At 49.6% G+C, this 16,908-nt stretch overlaps 5 protein-coding genes across 5 annotated transcripts; 3 read left to right on the forward strand and 2 right to left on the reverse strand.

Annotated features, from left to right (window-relative positions):
- Positions 1-555: 555 nt before the first annotated feature.
- Positions 556-1,999, forward strand: N7529_002304 (proline dehydrogenase family protein; the record flags this gene model as incomplete). Its single annotated transcript, XM_057237832.1, has 2 exons — positions 556-1,139; positions 1,189-1,999. 2 exons carry the CDS (start codon positions 556-558, stop codon positions 1,997-1,999), a joined length of 1,395 nt encoding a protein of 464 aa, XP_057100443.1.
- A 761-nt stretch (positions 2,000-2,760) lies between these two features.
- On the reverse strand, positions 2,761-4,613 carry N7529_002305 (L-glutamate gamma-semialdehyde dehydrogenase; the record flags this gene model as incomplete). The annotated part of the gene is made up of 3 exons (XM_057237833.1): positions 2,761-4,245; positions 4,307-4,414; positions 4,464-4,613. 3 exons carry the CDS (start codon positions 4,611-4,613, stop codon positions 2,761-2,763), a joined length of 1,743 nt encoding a protein of 580 aa, XP_057100444.1.
- Positions 4,614-5,568: 955 nt separating this feature from the next.
- mvp1 (sorting nexin Mvp1) lies at positions 5,569-7,991 on the forward strand (the record flags this gene model as incomplete). The annotated part of the gene is made up of 5 exons (XM_057237834.1): positions 5,569-6,061; positions 6,131-6,883; positions 6,936-7,078; positions 7,134-7,727; positions 7,782-7,991. The coding sequence occupies 5 exons, from the start codon at positions 5,569-5,571 to the stop codon at positions 7,989-7,991; spliced, it is 2,193 nt and encodes a 730-aa protein (XP_057100445.1).
- A 1,449-nt stretch (positions 7,992-9,440) lies between these two features.
- Positions 9,441-12,725, forward strand: N7529_002307 (Na+/H+ antiporter Nha1; the record flags this gene model as incomplete). The annotated part of the gene is made up of 1 exon (XM_057237835.1): positions 9,441-12,725. One exon carries the CDS (start codon positions 9,441-9,443, stop codon positions 12,723-12,725), a length of 3,285 nt encoding a protein of 1,094 aa, XP_057100446.1.
- A 564-nt stretch (positions 12,726-13,289) lies between these two features.
- On the reverse strand, positions 13,290-16,886 carry N7529_002308 (tethering complex subunit PEP5; the record flags this gene model as incomplete). The annotated part of the gene is made up of 10 exons (XM_057237836.1): positions 13,290-13,667; positions 13,720-14,118; positions 14,168-14,674; positions 14,726-15,061; positions 15,111-15,344; positions 15,398-16,030; positions 16,083-16,376; positions 16,434-16,505; positions 16,551-16,667; positions 16,881-16,886. 10 exons carry the CDS (start codon positions 16,884-16,886, stop codon positions 13,290-13,292), a joined length of 2,976 nt encoding a protein of 991 aa, XP_057100447.1.
- Positions 16,887-16,908: the final 22 nt, after the last annotated feature.

Raw genomic sequence — 16,908 nt, forward strand, 5'->3', positions numbered from 1 at the left:
CGAAGACTGTAGGTTTCTGAGCAAGTCCATGTGTGTGGCTGCTGTGGAGCTGTGGTAATCAAGAAGCGATTATACAGGAACCAGGTTCAGTTCGACTTGCAGCATTCAAAGATTGAACCAAGATCTCAATATAGAATAGTGCCGCAATATTAAGACCCGAATATTCCACCAGATTGTGGATGTTCCCTTCGTCTATCTATGCAACGTAATGCAAACTGAAAACGCAACCCCGAGCCGGGCCGGTGTTAGAACTCAAGCAATGAGAAGACACGGAGCACCTTTCCTAGATATCGATTTCAGATTCCCCGCGGAGGAATTGATGAGTTGGCATCGCGGGATACAATTCTTGGTTCGTGAACCCCTCACATCATCGGAGGATGAACCCGATGAAGTGTCGGCTGACTATCGGCCAGTAGATAGCTGCGTCTCATTGGGCTGATAAAATGATGCACAGGTTGCCAAAAATGTATATAACTTTCTGTGGCTGCGACCGGACTATTCGAACCGAGCGCGATTTTGAATAACTCGAAAAATTTAACCACAGTCCAAGCCAAGATGCTTTCTCGTTCTACTTTGATCAAACCGTCCCGAGCCATTGTTGCAAATAAATCACCGAATCTAGCCTGCCGCCGACTACGTTCTACGAAATATTTCTTCCACGATGCTGCTGTTGGATCGGCTATTCAACCGCCCGTTGATGTGTCGTCTATGGCTCGGCTACCAACAAGATTGCTTCTGCGCTCTCTAATTTTGACTTCCTTGATGAGATCAAAACTGTTTCTACGGCCAGCGCTGGCCCTGATAAGCTTTCTTTCCAGATCTAAGTCTGCTTTGTTGAACCCGGATCGCAATCTTCCTCTAAACAAACTACTTCGCTGGACAGTCTACGATCATTTTTGTGCAGGAGTAAATAAGAAGGAAGTGTCACAGACGGTGGCAGATATCAAGAAGATTGGTTATCAAGGTGTTATTTTGGGATACTCGAAGGAAATTGTGCTGAATCTTAATGAAACGCTTTCGGTTGATAAATCAGGTACCTCGCAGTACAGTGATATGTGTTATGAGATGGTCGAAGAATGGAAAAACGGCACCCTGGCAACATTACATATGGTTGGGCCCGGCGACTTTCTTGCAGTGAAGTAAGTTTTCTCACATTTCCAAAGTATATAAACTAACATCGTATTACAGGTTGACAGGTGCCGGGCCTATTTCAGTGGATGCAATGATGGCGCGTCAGCCCATGCCAGAAGCTATGAGTAAAGCCGTGGATGAAATTTGCATTGCGACAAAGCAACAGGGCTCCCGTCTCTGGCTAGACGCAGAGCAACAAGTGTTACAAAAAGGGCTTGACGACTGGGCCATTGAAATCATGCGCAAACATAACCAATCGGAAACACCTATCGTTTATAACACCATCCAAGGGTACCTCAAAGAGTCTAAGGCAAATCTGGACTGCCACCTTACCTTGGCCGCACGGGAAGGCTGGAGTCTCGGAATCAAGCTGGTTCGAGGAGCGTATATTGAACACGAAACTCGCTCTCTCATTCATGATACACAAGAGGACACCGATATGTCGTATGATCTCATCGCTGACACTATGCTCCGTCGCAAAATGCCCACCGGAAGCGAAAAATTGGCATTTCCGAAGGCTGCACTCTTCCTCGCAACCCATAATGCAGCCAGTGTAACAAAAGCAATCGCTACATATCAGAATCGTCTTTTAGCAAAAGAACCTACGATAATGCTTGAATGTGGGCAGATTCAGGGTATGGCTGATGAACTCAGTTGTGAATTGGTGCAAAACTATGAACGAGCTCTTGAGCATTCATCTGCGGCCAACTTGACCGTTCCGAAAGCTTTCAAGTGTATGACATGGGGATCAGTTGCTGAGTGCATGGGTTATTTGCACCGCCGGGCCATCGAAAATCGAGGGGCAGTGGAACGAACTCAACACATGCTCACTGCATTGCGGGGTGAACTATGGCGAAGAATGTTCTAGACAATAGAGAACAATTGACAATGAGGCAATTAAAGTGAAAAGCAGGTACTGCCAAATGGTCAACGGGGTTCTTTCCGCCTCACATATTTATGTTTTCTCTATATTCAGGTTGATACATACATAAATAAGTCTAAAAGCTCCGTGAAAAGAGTAGAGCCCCCCTTAGACCGAAGATTTGGTGCAACGTAGGCAATGATAGTATTAGCTACATCTATATTATAGATCAAAGAACCAAGGCTTAGCTAAATTGCGTATAGAATAGCAACTAAATATCACATTTGAGCTTCCGCGTGTTGCCCACTTTTATCTACCATCTAAGCTTCCAAACAAACAATGGGTTGAAAGTGGCAAAGGGAAGAGAGAGACAAAAAGTAAAAAGATCTTCCAGCCTCCTTCCTGCTGGATCGACTGAGGTCTGGGGCCTCAGGCCGTCCAGAGGAAGTTGCAACAAGTGCCCATGCGTCACAGGCTCCCATCAGAGTGTGGATCAACCTCATTCGGCCACCTAAGAAGGTCATTGAATGAATACCTGTTTTCTCAATTCTATAAAAATATCTCTACCTCCAAATAACCTCCGAGACAATCGTACGGTTGCTCTTCTCCAGCGGTCTTACAATTCAAAACGCCGCCTTTGTGATGATGAGCCTGTAATAAGACTCACTATTTACAAAGCCATATAGGTAAACAATTTGATCAAAGTGACTTCTTGAAGTCTAAGGGAGTGAAAATATGACCATCATAATTGCAATTTATACCTCATTTTAAACCTCATTCGAAGGATATGTGACTTTCTCCAAGGGTACAAACTCCTCCTTTATCGTGCGAGTGCTAACAAATCGCTGCAGATGGGCCATAGTGCCGGTCTTGTCATTCGTGCCTGAATCTCGACTGCCGCCAAATGGCTGCTGAGCTACAGTTGAGCCAGTGCACTTGGTATTCAAGTAAAGCATGCCAGCTGCGTGCTTGAGAACAGTCTGTGCATGGCGGCTGACATACGGATCCTTTGCAAAAATGCTGCCAGTCAATGCGTAGCGAGATGTAGTGTCAACCAGCTTGAGAGTCTGCTCCCATTCAGCATCGGGGTAAACATAGACACCCAGAACAGGCCCGAACAGCTCTTCCGACATGATCTCATGGCGGGGGTTTGTCGTCCGGTAGATGGTGGGGTGCACGTAATAACCCTCTTCTTTAGAAGCCTTGCCGCCAACGAGAAGTTCAAGTTCACAATCAGTCTTGGCATCCTCAATGAACTTGTTAAGCTTATCGAACGAGCGTTCATGAATCACAGGGTTGATGAAATTGCCATAGTCTTCGACATCGCCAACCTTCAGCGCGGCGGTTTCCTCTGCAAGAACTTTCTGGAACTCTGGCCAGACAGACTCGGCGACATAAACACGTGAGTTGGCAGAGCACTTCTGACCTTGGTATTCAAAGGCTGCGCGGATTGTGTTCAGCGCAGCGCTTCTGACATCCGCGGATGGGTGAACGACACCCCAGTTCTTGCCACCAGTCTCACCGACTACGCGAGGGTAAGAGTTGTAGATTCCCGCACCAATACCGTCACCAATCTTTTTTTGAATCCCTTTGAACGTAGAGGTGGCACCGATGAAAGTCAGAGCTCCGAATTCAGGTCTCTTTAGGATAGTGTTGGTGATTTGCTCTGCATCGCCAGGCAGGAACTGGACAACATCCTTTGGGAGTCCAGCCTCAAGCAAAATCTGGTAAAGTAACCAGCTAGCATGTAGAGCAGAATCAGATGGCTTCCAGATAACAACATTGCCAAGTAATGCGGCAGGTCCAATGAGCGTTGCACCGAGCGCAGTGAAGTTGAAAGGAGCAATGGCATATGTGAATCCTTCTAGCGGGCGATACTCCATCTTATTCCAGTTACCATCGAGGTGAACCCGAGGCTGTTGAGAGTACAAAGCCCAGGCTTCTTGAATATAGTGGCGGAAGAAATCTGCCGTCTCCGCGGGGGCATCAATCTCTGCTTGCCAGATGTTCTTTCCTTGGCCAAGCATTGTGGCTGCGACAATATCTGAACGATACTTGCCGGTGATTAATTCAGAGGCTCGGAGGAAGATGGCAGCCCGATCCTCGAAAGGGGTCGCCTCCCAGGCCGGTTTGGCGCCGAGCGCTGCATCTATGGAGGCATTCACTTGCTCTGGGGTGGCGGAGGCATAGTTTGCGACAATCTCACGGTGCCTTGAGGGGTTTGGTTGAGAGCGAGATTGTTTTGTTTCGATCTATTGATCCAACGTCAGCTTCATGTCAGGAATTTTTGGATAGGTTTTTTTCGAGAGATACATCTGATCCATTAATTGTAATAGGAATTGTAATAGGGAATTGACTTTTGAGCCTTTGAATGGCTTTGGTCAACTCAGCTCTTTCTGAAGAGCCTTTGGCATAGTCAAGCTTGTTCAATCAGTAAAGGTCAAGTACTTAAGCGTCAAGCACAGCTCACCATCTTTTCATTTTCAAACTTAGGAGGACTCAACATGGTCAAGTATCTCCGCGGTGTGCTAGTTAGCGCACGAGGCTTGAGGCAGTTTAGCCTAAATGCTCGTGATAGGGTGGTAGGTCGCATAGTATGTGAAGAACTGAGTATAGACATGATTGCAGGAGAAACAGACATTTGCGATATTATTATATAGACACTGTTACCCACCCCGCAACAGATAAGCCATTTTGTTTTGCCGGCTTCGGCTCGACTGCATGAACTATGTAAACCAAACTTCGGGTGCTCTCTCCGACTGGGGAGTCTCCGGCGTATGTCATCACAGCAACTGTGGAGAACGTGGAACCTTGCCCCAGAACCTCAATGTCGGAGGAGCAAGCCGATGTTGGATGGAAGCAAATCTCTCCGTAGGGTATTTTCTATGATATGTGCCATCAGTGGCGTAGCCCTGCGAAAGCAACCTTGGAACGAATAGTGATTGGAATATCAATTGAAGAAGGGGGTAATCTTTCTCAGCGCCCAGGTGGAGCTGATCCAATAAAGCAACTGATCACGATATGGAGTTCGGATTTGTCTGCAAGCTCTCCACATCTTTGTTTAATGGATTCTATTATGTTGACAACCTCCATGGGTTCGACGATCAACGCAGTGCATGTCACGATAGTTATATGTTGCTCAATGGGAACTACTGCCGTCATGTATAACTCAAAAAACTAAGTCAAGAAACGAATATGAACGACGAAGGCCGAGTTGTAGCCTTATTTTACAGACATATACAAGGCGATGTCTAGTACGGAGTAGAGGTGAGGTGACAAGGTATTCAGTACAACGGACTTGGGCGACTAACCCGGTTAGGCGCGGTACCAGTGACATTGCGTTATCTCCAAGACCTTTGACATCTTCGCCTCCTCAAATTTGAAGTGTCGGCTGTTTTTCGTTACTTCTTCCAATTTGCAGTTTTCTTAGCGATTGTAGGGTGTTGATTGTGGAGAGCGTTGTCCGTGTAATCGTGCGACCAGCCCCCCCGAGCTCCGCTTGATCGTCAACATCGTCATTGCCATCACCTCCACACCTGACACCGACAGCGGCGCAACCACCTCGCAGGCACCTGATGTCGTTATTCGGCACATCTCCAGAGGGTCCCTCTGTGGGAGATTCTGCTCAAAGATCCAAGTCTTCTCTGTTCGCCGTCGAACCGGCTACGGGCGGCTCCTCGCTGTTTGCCGATGACGACGGCGATGACAGCTCCTCTCCCTGGAACATCCAGAATAACACCGCGAAAAGAACAGCCCGGCGTGATTTGGTTCGAACTTTGCTTCCAAATACAGATGTCCCCGAGAGCTATATCGATGCGTACGATTTGATTCTGAATAGCGGGGACAGGGTTGGCTCCGGCATTGGGTTGACTTCAGTTCGGGAGATTCTCTCGAGCAGTGGGTTGACTGCAACTGACCAAAGCAAGATATTGAACCTTGTTGCCTCGGGAGATCATGAGAGCTTCAGTGGATTAGGTCGTGGGGAGTTTAACGTGCTGTTGGCGTTGGTTGGCCTAGCGCAAGAAGGCGAAGACCTCTCTTTCGATGCAGTAGACGACCGTCGCAAAAGTGAGTTTAATTACCTTGTACAATATTGAATCTCACTGAATGTAGTATTTCTAACTGACGTTCGCGCAGAATTACCACAGCCTAAACCCGCTTATCTCGACCGACTACGAAGGACGGGCGACGCGCCCTCCGAGCAACCACACCAGCGACCAGCCACTCCTCCTTCCCAAACTCCTCCCTTGCCAACACCGGTCTCAGCGCGATCACAAATACCTCGACGGGAGTCAATAGGCGGATTGGAGGCTGACCCATGGGGCAGTCCACAACTGCATCGGGGCCACAATCACGCAGCAGGAGGCACTGATCCACGTATATTGAATGGCTTCGGAAGTGTACGATCTACCACAGATGCCTGGTCTACCAATGTGATTCATGAGCCCAGTCAAGCCAGTGTATCCCAAATGGAACAGGCTAACGAGCAGACCGAGGCTGCGCCGCCAAGCAGTTCTGGGTCTGGATGGGGGACCACCCATCCCAGTGGGCCAGGCCAGAGCGCCGAGGGCAGATTTGAGGGTGCAGAACAACCGGTATTGGGCGGCTTTGGTCCCCCAGGGGATGACCCAAGCATCATCGCACCACGACGTCGGTCTCTAGGCCTCGGCCGTACGACAAACCCACAGGTGGAGGAAACTGTCACTGTTGCATTGCTCCCCGAAAAGGAAGGGTTGTTCATGTTCCAACATCGAAACTATGAAGTTAAGTCCGCGCGACGAGGTAGCACAGTTATTCGGCGCTACAGCGATTTTGTCTGGCTACTGGACTGCCTTCAGAAGCGATTCCCTTTCAGACAACTGCCTCTTCTTCCACCCAAGCGTGTCTCAGGTATGTAAAACGCTGGACCGGCGCACCTATTTGATTACTCACAATTACGAAGTCAATGGCACTCACCTTTCAGCGGATTCATCTTCTTTCCTCGAAAAGCGCCGACATGGACTTGTCCGATTCACCAACGCCCTCGTTCGCCACCCTGTGCTCGGCCAGGAGCAACTCGTAGTCATGTTCTTGACAGTCCCAACGGTGAGACTTTCGTTTATCAATGACTTTACGTTACAGGCGTTGATTTTGTGAGCAGGAACTTTCTGTATGGCGCAAGCAAGCCACAATCTCGGTCCAAGATGAGTTTGTCGGCCGTGTGCTCCCAGCAGACCTCGAAGATTCATTGCCCGCCACTCTTGATGAAACATTTGAAACTGTCCGCAGCGGCGTTAAGCGATCGGCGGAAATTTATATTAATCTATGTACTTTGCTTGAACGACTGGCTAAACGTAATGATGGCTTGGCTGCAGACCACCTTCGGTTCTCTCTCGCCCTACAGTCTTTGACGGAAGTTACCAAAGACACGTACGCAGTGGATACCAATGACATCCCGTCCCTCAACGAAGGCATCACAGCCACCGCTCGGCATCTCTCTACCAGTCAGAGTCTATTGGAAGATGAGGCCCGAGGGTGGACGGAGGGAGTGCTAGAGGACCTCAAGCGTCAACGCGATTGCTTGGTCAGTGTGCGCGAGATGTTCGATCGGCGAGATCGGTATGCACGGAACAACATCCCGCAGCTGGAACGGCGGATCGAGGCCAGTGAGCGAAAGCTAGAGGATCTCCGCGCCCGACCCGCAGGTACTGTGAAACCAGGGGAGATCGAAAAGGTTGAAGACTCTATCTTCAAGGTGAGACCGACTATTTCAATTCTACCCGCTGCCCCACTGACAATTACTTTTCAGGACAAAGAATCTATTGTCCAACAACATGCCCGGGGTGTATTCATCACGGAGTGCATCCGCGACGAACTCGTTCATTTCCAGCAGAGCCAGTATCACATCAGTCGCCTGCATCAGGATTGGAGCCAGGAGCGGGTTAAGTACTCTGAACTGCAGGCGGACAACTGGCGTGGCTTGAGCGACGAGGTCGAGGGCATGCCGACGGGCGTATAGCTGGGCAGCATTGGGCTTCAGCTACGGAGTAGGTTATGCATCGATGACTCACCGGAGGAATAGACACTCTTTCTGACTCGGTTTTTCTTTTATCAATATAGGCGCGGGATGCGCATTGTGCCTATCGAAGACGGGATATTTTGCTTCTTCTTGCCATATTATTTCCCCGCAAATATGCATGTTTTGATGTTGAGTTTTCGGCATTGGATTCCCCTAGTTTGCAACTCATCTGAAACTCGTTTCTTATCTTTTTATGTATGTGTCATTTGTTTGACCAATTGATTCCTGAATACTTTCTTACCTACATATGTATGTATGTATGAATAGACCTTTTTATAGATTGGCAGACTGTATGGTCTTCATCTGTCTTCTGATTGGTTCGTACCTCGAGACTTTTATCTTTCGACAGGTCTTTCGGATGATCTTTTCAAAGGTTTCTTACAACCTTTTTTAGCCAGCTTGAGTAGTGCTTATAATTGTATCTTACTAAAATATTGATTTATACTTACCTATGTATCCATGTAGTACTTTGTAGACAAATAAAATACAATCTCAACACATATACTCTCTCGAAGACGCCACTGACCCAATAGTTAACCAGCATGACGATGCTGTTGGTTCTTGGCACTGGCAGGGCTGATCTTACCATACAATACATGCATTACCGGAATATTACCATTCGCAAGGTTCACAGGGGCACAGTGAGAGACATACAGTTAGTTATGCACCTCAATTAATTTTAGATAAACATTGACTACCAAAGTATTCTTTTAGCTTCACCTCACTCTGTTCAATCCTCTTCAATTATACTCCTTCTTAATTCAGACTTCTCCAATTCATCGCGCACGTCCGCACTCCGCCAGCCAAGACCAATTCCGCTTCCAACGTGGGTCTGAAAAGTCTCGGCTGACGAATCCCGCCGTTTCCAAGATTACTTCCTTCTGGGCAAATCTCCCGAAGCACGCTTTAACTCGTTTATCTCCGTTTGGCCAAGAGTTTCCCAAGACTCCGACCAATTCTCGCTGATATCTTGTTCTTTTCTTCTTTTCTTCTTTCCTTCCCCCGAACAGCGCGACTGCCCGACTTTTTTGCGGCCAAGCCTTCCGAGTTATTTTCTCCAACCTCTCGCCTAGGCTTCGCATTCTTGTCGCATCCATCATATCTTGGCGAGTGTCTTGTCTGCATCCCAAAATTACCGCCGCCTGATTGTCATCGAATCCATCGGACGTGCGTCTAGATCTCGAACCCCCCTCCCCAATCAGCCCTACAAGGCTCGGCATTTCGGCTTTCCGACCATCGATTCACCAAGGCATGAAGAGCTACGCGGTCCACCGAAGTTCGAGGCGGGAATCCATCCGGTAAATCGTTCGCTGCACGCGCGGGACGCATACATACCTACAATCTCGGGAAACAACACAAGGCGTGTTTGATCCCCGAAAATCTTTCACCATGGCATGGGATCACTTGGACATCGATCGGCCGCATCTGGCCTATATGATCCTGGGCGGTTTCACAGGCCTGTTCATGCTGTGCTCCTTGTTCGTCAAGGAGAAGCTTTACATCGGTGAAGCTACCGTTGCCACGCTCTGTGGCATTATTTTCGGGCCCCATGCGGCCAACCTGTTTAACCCGCACGAGTGGGGAAATATCGACAAGATCACACTCGAATGCTCGCGAATTGTCCTGGTCGTGCAATGTTTTGCCGTCGGTGTCGAATTGCCTAAGGCGTACATGGAACGCCACTGGAAGTCCGTGTCATTGCTGCTGATCCCGGTCATGACTTGGGGTTGGTTGATCACGAGTCTATTCATTTGGTGGATGGTTCCCCCGCTGAATTGGCTAGAGAGTTTGATTTGTGCCTCTTGCGTCACAGCTACCGATCCTGTGTTGGCTTCGTCCGTCGTTGGTAAGGGAAAATTCGCTAAGCGTGTCCCCAAGCATTTGCGTGACTTGCTGTCTGCTGAATCTGGGTGTAACGACGGCATGGCTTTTCCATTCATCTACCTATCTTTCTACATCTATCACTATCGGCCTGCTGTTGGTGAGGTGTGGCTCAACTGGTTCTGTATCACCGTTCTGTACGAGTGTATCTTGGGTGCCATCTTTGGTTTCGCCATTGGTTACATTGCGCGTCATGCTATCAAATGGGCCGAGAACAAGGGATTGATTGATCGGGAGAGTTTCCTGGTGTTCTACTTCGTGCTCGCTGTCTTCTGTGCTGGCTCTGGTAGCTTACTGGGCATGGATGACCTGCTGATCGGATTCTCTTGCGGTGTGGGATTCAGTAATGATGGTTGGTTCACAGAGAAGACTGAGGAGTCTCATGTTTCCAACGTTATCGATCTTCTGCTCAACTTGGCATACTTTGTCTACTTCGGATCCATCATCCCCTGGGAAGACTTCAATTCCCCTGCTCTTGGTCTTACTCCCTGGAGGCTAGTGGTGATTGCATTATTGGTTATCTTCTTCCGCCGCATACCCATCATGTTATTGCTCAAGCCCATCATACCGGACGTCAAGACTTGGCGAGAAGCTCTGTTCGCCGGACACTTTGGTCCTATCGGTGTCGGTGCCATTTTCGCCGCCATCCTTGCCCGAGCGGAACTGGAAAACGACAATACACAGCCGGACCCCGAGAACGAATTACCCATGCCAGGAAGCAGCAATTACTACATCGTGCGGCTCATCTGGCCTATCACTACTTTCATGGTCATCTCGTCTATCCTGGTGCATGGTTCTTCAATTGCAGTCTTCACCCTGGGAAAACGCATCAACACCTTGACTATTACGCTCTCCTATACCCAGGCCAATGAAGACGGACCTTCATGGATGAATCGTCTGCCCCGTGTGCAATCCATTGCAAAGGGATCCATGTCCTTCCGCAAGACCGAGGACACCGATGCTTCGTCTGAGGAAAGGTTGCCCGAATATCCTCCTGGTACTCTTCCACCTATCGGCATGCCTGGCAACTTCCTCCGCCGGCAGCGCGATGAAGAGGACGAAAATGAGGCTCAGAACCTCGAGTCATCTCGTCGCAAGGCCCTGCGCAGACGCCGCCGCAAGCGTGATTCTGGAGCTGGTGGCCCCATTAGTGACTCCGCTATTATGCCCGCTCCTCGCCTCAAGGAAAATGAGATTGAAACCGAGGAAGAAAAGAAAGAATTAGAAGAGCGCGACCAGGTTGAGCGCGGCGCTTCTCCACCCAATGCAGAACGCGATCGCTTTGGTCGTGAGCCAGAGCTAGAGGTTTACCAAGAAGGTCACCACATGATCATCGAGGATGAAGAAGGCAATGTTCTCAAGACCGAGGATACCTCCCATCTTTCTCCGGAAGAAAAGATCGCGCATATCGAAGAACAACGCAGACGTCTGGAAAATGACAAAACAGGCGAACTAGCTAAATCCGCGAGTAGTCCACACGAAAAGGATGAGGGAGAGGAGATCAAGCATGCCGTTGAGGAGAAAGCTGGTACTTCATACGGCAAAGCTATGAAGAAGTGGACCAACTGGGCCGGGCGTGGAAAGGAGAAGGCCACTGAACAGCCCGAAAAGAAAACAGAGAAGCCCGCAAAGACTGAAAAACCCCCCAAGGCCGATTCGGCGAAGCCCAAGCCTCGCTCGGCCCATGCTTACCAATTCGGCAATACTATTATTGTTGAGGATGAGGATGGTGAGGTGATCAAGAAGTACACCCTCCCCGGTGGCAAGAAGGGCGAGAAGGCCGAAAAGGCCCAAAGCCAGCCCGCTGGTCCCGGTGAAGCACCAGTCCGACGTGGTTTGACTCGCATGGGAACCTGGTTCGGTATGGAAGAAGAAGGCGAAACATCCCAGGCTGCCCAAGAGAAGAAGAAAAAGAAGAACGACGGTGACTGGACAGCCGACGACGGCCTGCGATTCACATTGGCTCAAGACCCCGAAGTCAGCTCCCACGGCATCGGACACAAGGGTAGACGCATGAACAAGCAGGAATTCTTCCAGCAGATCAAGGGCCTAGACGCCAAGGGTCGTCGAGATGTTGTACAGCAAACGGATGCTCCAGCGCCAGTTCAAAAAATGGCTCAACAGGAAGCCAAGCAGGAAGAGAAGGTCGAAGAGAAACAAGAACGACGTCTTTCTGCCGCTGCTGTCGCAGCTACTACTGGCACCATTCCCGAAGAGGACATTGAAGCTCTGGATTCCGAGTCTTTCACTGACAGTGAAGCCAGCGAGGAAGAGTCCGGCCGCCAGGGTGCTCCCAATGTCGCCGCATCACTTGCCAAGTTCTCCGGCAATAGTACCGCCGCCCAGGAGCGTCGCAACAACCACAGCCCTGCGCCCCCTCGCACCCGGGACCGCCCCCGCCGCGACTCTGACGACGATGGCACAGAGCGTATTCCGCCTTCGCGTCTCCGCAAAGCTGCCGGTCTGACCGCGCCCCCGCGCCAAATCGACGATGACACTGGCGAGACACCGGCTGAGCGTGGCCGCCGTCTGGCAGCTTTGGGTGTGGACGGCGATGACTCCGATAACGCTGTTTCCGACTCAGATGACAATGATGCTATCGTCGACGAGTCCGAGGTCGAGGAGACCGGCGAGCCCAACCAGCTCGCAAGTAGCAAGAACCAGGTCGGCGAAGAGCAAAAGCCCTCTGACCAGTCCTCTCCTTCTGGTTCCGGCTCAGGTTCCGGCTCACAGTCTGTCTCGCGCCACATCCCCCGCGTTTCCTGGGGAGGCGAGAAGGGACGTGAACTTTGAACGAGCCCGTTCATCTTGCCTCCATCTCTAATAATCCCCTCGCTGAGGGGACGAGACTTCTTGCTATGAATTAATTTTGGACATGTAGCTTATGCTTGCTATCAGTTCAAAAGTATTGTTTCGAGTATTTTCATGTATTTTCTCATTTCACCGCTGTGCATACTCATCGCTACATGTAATGACCTTGCTTGATCACCATGATCCCTTGCTCATTTTGTCCATATGATCTGTTTTTGTCGCTTGCGCTTTTGCTAGAGCGGAGCGATATTCACTTTACAATGCATTGCTTACATGAATATAATGATGTCCATCTAGTCTTCTGTGTTTACTCCGTAGTGCCAGTGCAGCTACTCCTACATCCTAGGCCGTAACGAAGCAAGTATAAATATGGAACTTTCAACAATCTTCCACCAATGATTTCGCACTACATTCATTGATCGTAAAGCCCAAGAGAAAGAGAAACAACTTGATCTATTGAAGAAAGACCGAGGTATCAAACAAAACAAAAACCAGCACCATATACAAGAAACCCGAGAAAACAAAAACATCTAAACTAAACTCTACTTACTCCATAGTATTCTGCGGCCTCATAATACCCCTCCCAAAGAACTCACTAACAACTCCAAACCGATCTCTAGAGCGCGACAGCTCCCCCTTGAACAAATCATGCTGATCTGCAGAATCCACCTGGCGCTGCCTGATAGCGCGCAGGGTTGCATTTGTTGGCGCGCAGACGGGACATTGGGCGTCGTCGTCAAGCCTGTTCAGACAGCGTTCGTGGAAGGAGTGCTTGCATAGGAAATGGACGGTGGGGAGGTCCAGGCTTCCGCCGCAGGATTGGCAGCGACGAGACTGGAATACGACGGGTTGGCTGGTTAGGTGGTCTAGCTCTTGTTGTTTGGCTGTGGTTTCGGATTTGTAGCTTGATATCAGGCGGCGGTTCTAGGGAAGAAGTTAATGTGGTTATTATAGAACGATAGCATTGTATGCTTACGGTCGAGATCTCTTTGCGTTCGCGCTCGATGTTGTCGCTTAGATACTTCTTGACACGGCCCATTGTCACCACGGCATTGTTGCTTAAAGCTTGGATGACCTGTAATGGGGAGAGAAGACCATCTTGATTGATGCGCTGCAGGACTGTGTCTAGCTCGTCGCCTGCCTCTTCGAGGATCTGGGGACTCGAGGCAAAGTATGTCAATGCGTCGACGTAGAGTTGGGGTTCGTCGGGCCCATAACGCCTCAGCGCCTTAATGGCACCTTGTGTATCCTTTGCAGAGGTGAAGGAGCGGAAAATGTCGAGACGGAGACCTTCTTGCTCGCGCACAAGAGTGGATCCTTCGCGGAAATTCGATAGATCGGAAAGAAGGAGGACGTTAGATGTGGAGATCGGAATCTATTATAATTAGGTCGATGGAACATGATGACAGGCGTGGATAACTCACGTCTTTGCCTTCGATTAGTTTCTTTGCTTTGGTTTCCCATTCCTGTCTCTCGGCTGCGTCTTTCTGTCCCTTTGCTGTATCCAAGTACATCTCAAACAGAGTTGTGAAGAGATCTATCTTGGCATCTTTCTTCAAATTCGGCTGTTGCACCAAAGTCTCAAGGAAGCCGATAAATTCCTTGGGATGGTCCACGAATGCAGAAAACGCGGTTCGAGGCTTTGGTATTGCGTAGTCTGGCGGAGAATCCTCGGGCTTGTCCTCATTTATTTCTGTTTCAGGCGCTTCGACCTCTTGTTGCCTGCCAGTGCCAACTTGCATGTACCGGAGAGGGAGAAGCGCAGCCAGACTTTGCACTGTGCTGGTAGTTTGTTCCTGGGGCTCGGCAGGTTGTTCAACTTCCGTACGTGGCCGATACTGACCAGAGTAGTAAACCTTGAACAGGTCTGCTGTCTTTTCAGGGCAATGAGTGAGTAGCACCCTTGCGTACTTCATCAAATTGGGGTAGGCCTATGAGGTGTTAGTTCACTTTCTCCTTCATGCTATTGTAATATCACTCACCACTTCGGGCTCCAACCGCCAAATGTATTCCACAGCCTCGACATATTTCTTGGAATCTTCAATCAGGATATCGACAACCATGTCATTCTCTCCATGTTTCGTTGCAAGGTAGGCTGCTTGCTCATAATACCCACCTTGGCGGCACATGGCAATGGCTGTCTCGAGATCAAACTTCAGCTCACCAGGAGCCTTGATGAATGAATCAAGTTTGCTTGTATCCTTGAGCTTTGCATAGCAGTTAAGAAGCAGGGTTGTGTGGTCGACCGTGGCACGGCCGTGGTCGTGCAGTTCTTCGAGATACTCAATGAGATTGTGGATACGCTGGGTGTCCAAGTACTATTGTAGGTTAGTAAACCAACAACTCCAAAGTGGGGCGTTGACTGACCTTGCGAATGACTTGAGAGGGCTCTGTGTTATCAATTGCCCGAAGATACTGCTGCATGGCAGTATCATAATCGCCCCTTTGGTACAAGAAATCGCCATATTTGCGATAAATGGCATTCTGCTGTAGCGGATCGATTCCGATCTTCTGCGCGAGGTTTATCGCAAGAATGTAAAGATTGCGCTCATATAAAATTTCCAGCTTCTGTTGGAGGGTCTTTTCACGATAGCGGAAGATCTAAAGGAATGCGTTAGCATGCTAGACAACACAACATGAAGAGATCCCATCACCTTTCCGTCAGTCGTGAGAAGGAATAGCTGTCCCCACTCCATAAAGATCCGTTTCATGGGTGAAACTAACGTTTCGCTATGCGCGATGAACTTGAGATCAGTATCAAGGAGAGTGAATGTCGTCGTGCCAAATATCTCCTCAGCAGGACTAGCAGTGTATTTCCTGAGTGCATCCGACTTGCCAGTGCCAGCCTTGGGCGGACAAACAAGAGCCACATAGTCGCGAAAAGCATCGATTGACGTCTTGGGACTTTCGAACGCATAGCTCGCGCCACGACCCCGTGGACCATAGGTATAGACAGCATCCTCCCGAGCAATTAGAATATCGCCACCCTCTTTATCAAGCGTCATGCACCCTAAACCGCAGCCCGTGTCGTCCAGCACGCGTGCAGGCTGGCCCTGTCCCCGCCCGGCGATCACCAATGTCAGGATGCGGCTGGTTGTCGAGATGTAGAGTGTGGTGATGGCGCCATTCTGGGTTTCAAGTCCTGTGATCGGTTCCTCAGATTCAAATACGATTCGTTGTCGTGCGCCGCGATCGTGGATCAGGTCGCCTCGGATGATGGTCACGGATCCGTTCGCGAAGCCGATTGCTACTTGCGAGAGGTCTTCGGTGGCTGTAAAAGCAGAAATCTATACCGGTATAAGCATGGTCCCCATTTATCTTGTTGCAATTGAAGCGCACCGGAAATTGTCTCCTGGCATTCTGCACAGAAACGGTTGACAGGCACCGCGGGCCACCGTCTTTCTTCTCTGTATCTAGCGCCCAGACTTTTAAAATCGGCTCATTGGATAGATCTTCTGCAACAGTAACCAGCAAAGCGGTGTCATTAATTTGTCGCATGTGCGTTATGGAGCCGGTGTCGTGGGCCTTGAACGATCGCACGACGCGGAAGGCCGAGGAGACGATATGGACGAAGCCATCGGCAGTGCCAACGAAAAGGTTCGCGGAGCCGGTGCAAATACTGGAGAGGTCACTCTAAAGTGTTCTGTTAGATTCGATCCGGTTTGGACAAGGGGCCGGTCGAGGCCTTACATTGAAGACCGAGCTGTCCTCTGGTAGCTTCACCGGCGAAACGTCGATGAAGTTGAATGCTTTCCACTGGTGCTATTGTCAGATAAAGCCTGTAGAGTCGTTAAACTTGTTACTTACTGATGTCAGCGCCATCTCGGCTCGCCATTGACTGAGATATGCGGCTGCAAGGTAGCGATGCGGTTCGGAGCTCTCCCCGCTGGCGCTCGGGCCACCTGGTGCCTGACGTCGATCTTTCTGTTCAGGGCGTCGAGTTCAACGCAAATGAAACAATACTATCGTTTAGTTTGGGAATATATGATAATGATTCGGCTGGTGCATATGTTAAGAGTGGTAACATTCATGCTTCAGAAGGAATGTGCTGGTATCTAATCCGGAATATGCCCGGGACGCCTGGACTGGAGTACAGCCCGGCATACTATGCTATGTACATGTTGCAAAGGAACGAACTGCCATGAGAGCGTCAATCAATTCTTCT

The sequence above is a fragment of the Penicillium soppii genome (genome assembly GCF_028829465.1).
Source record: "Penicillium soppii strain IBT 18220 chromosome Unknown utg000003l, whole genome shotgun sequence".
Lineage (NCBI taxonomy): Eukaryota > Fungi > Ascomycota > Eurotiomycetes > Eurotiales > Aspergillaceae > Penicillium > Penicillium soppii.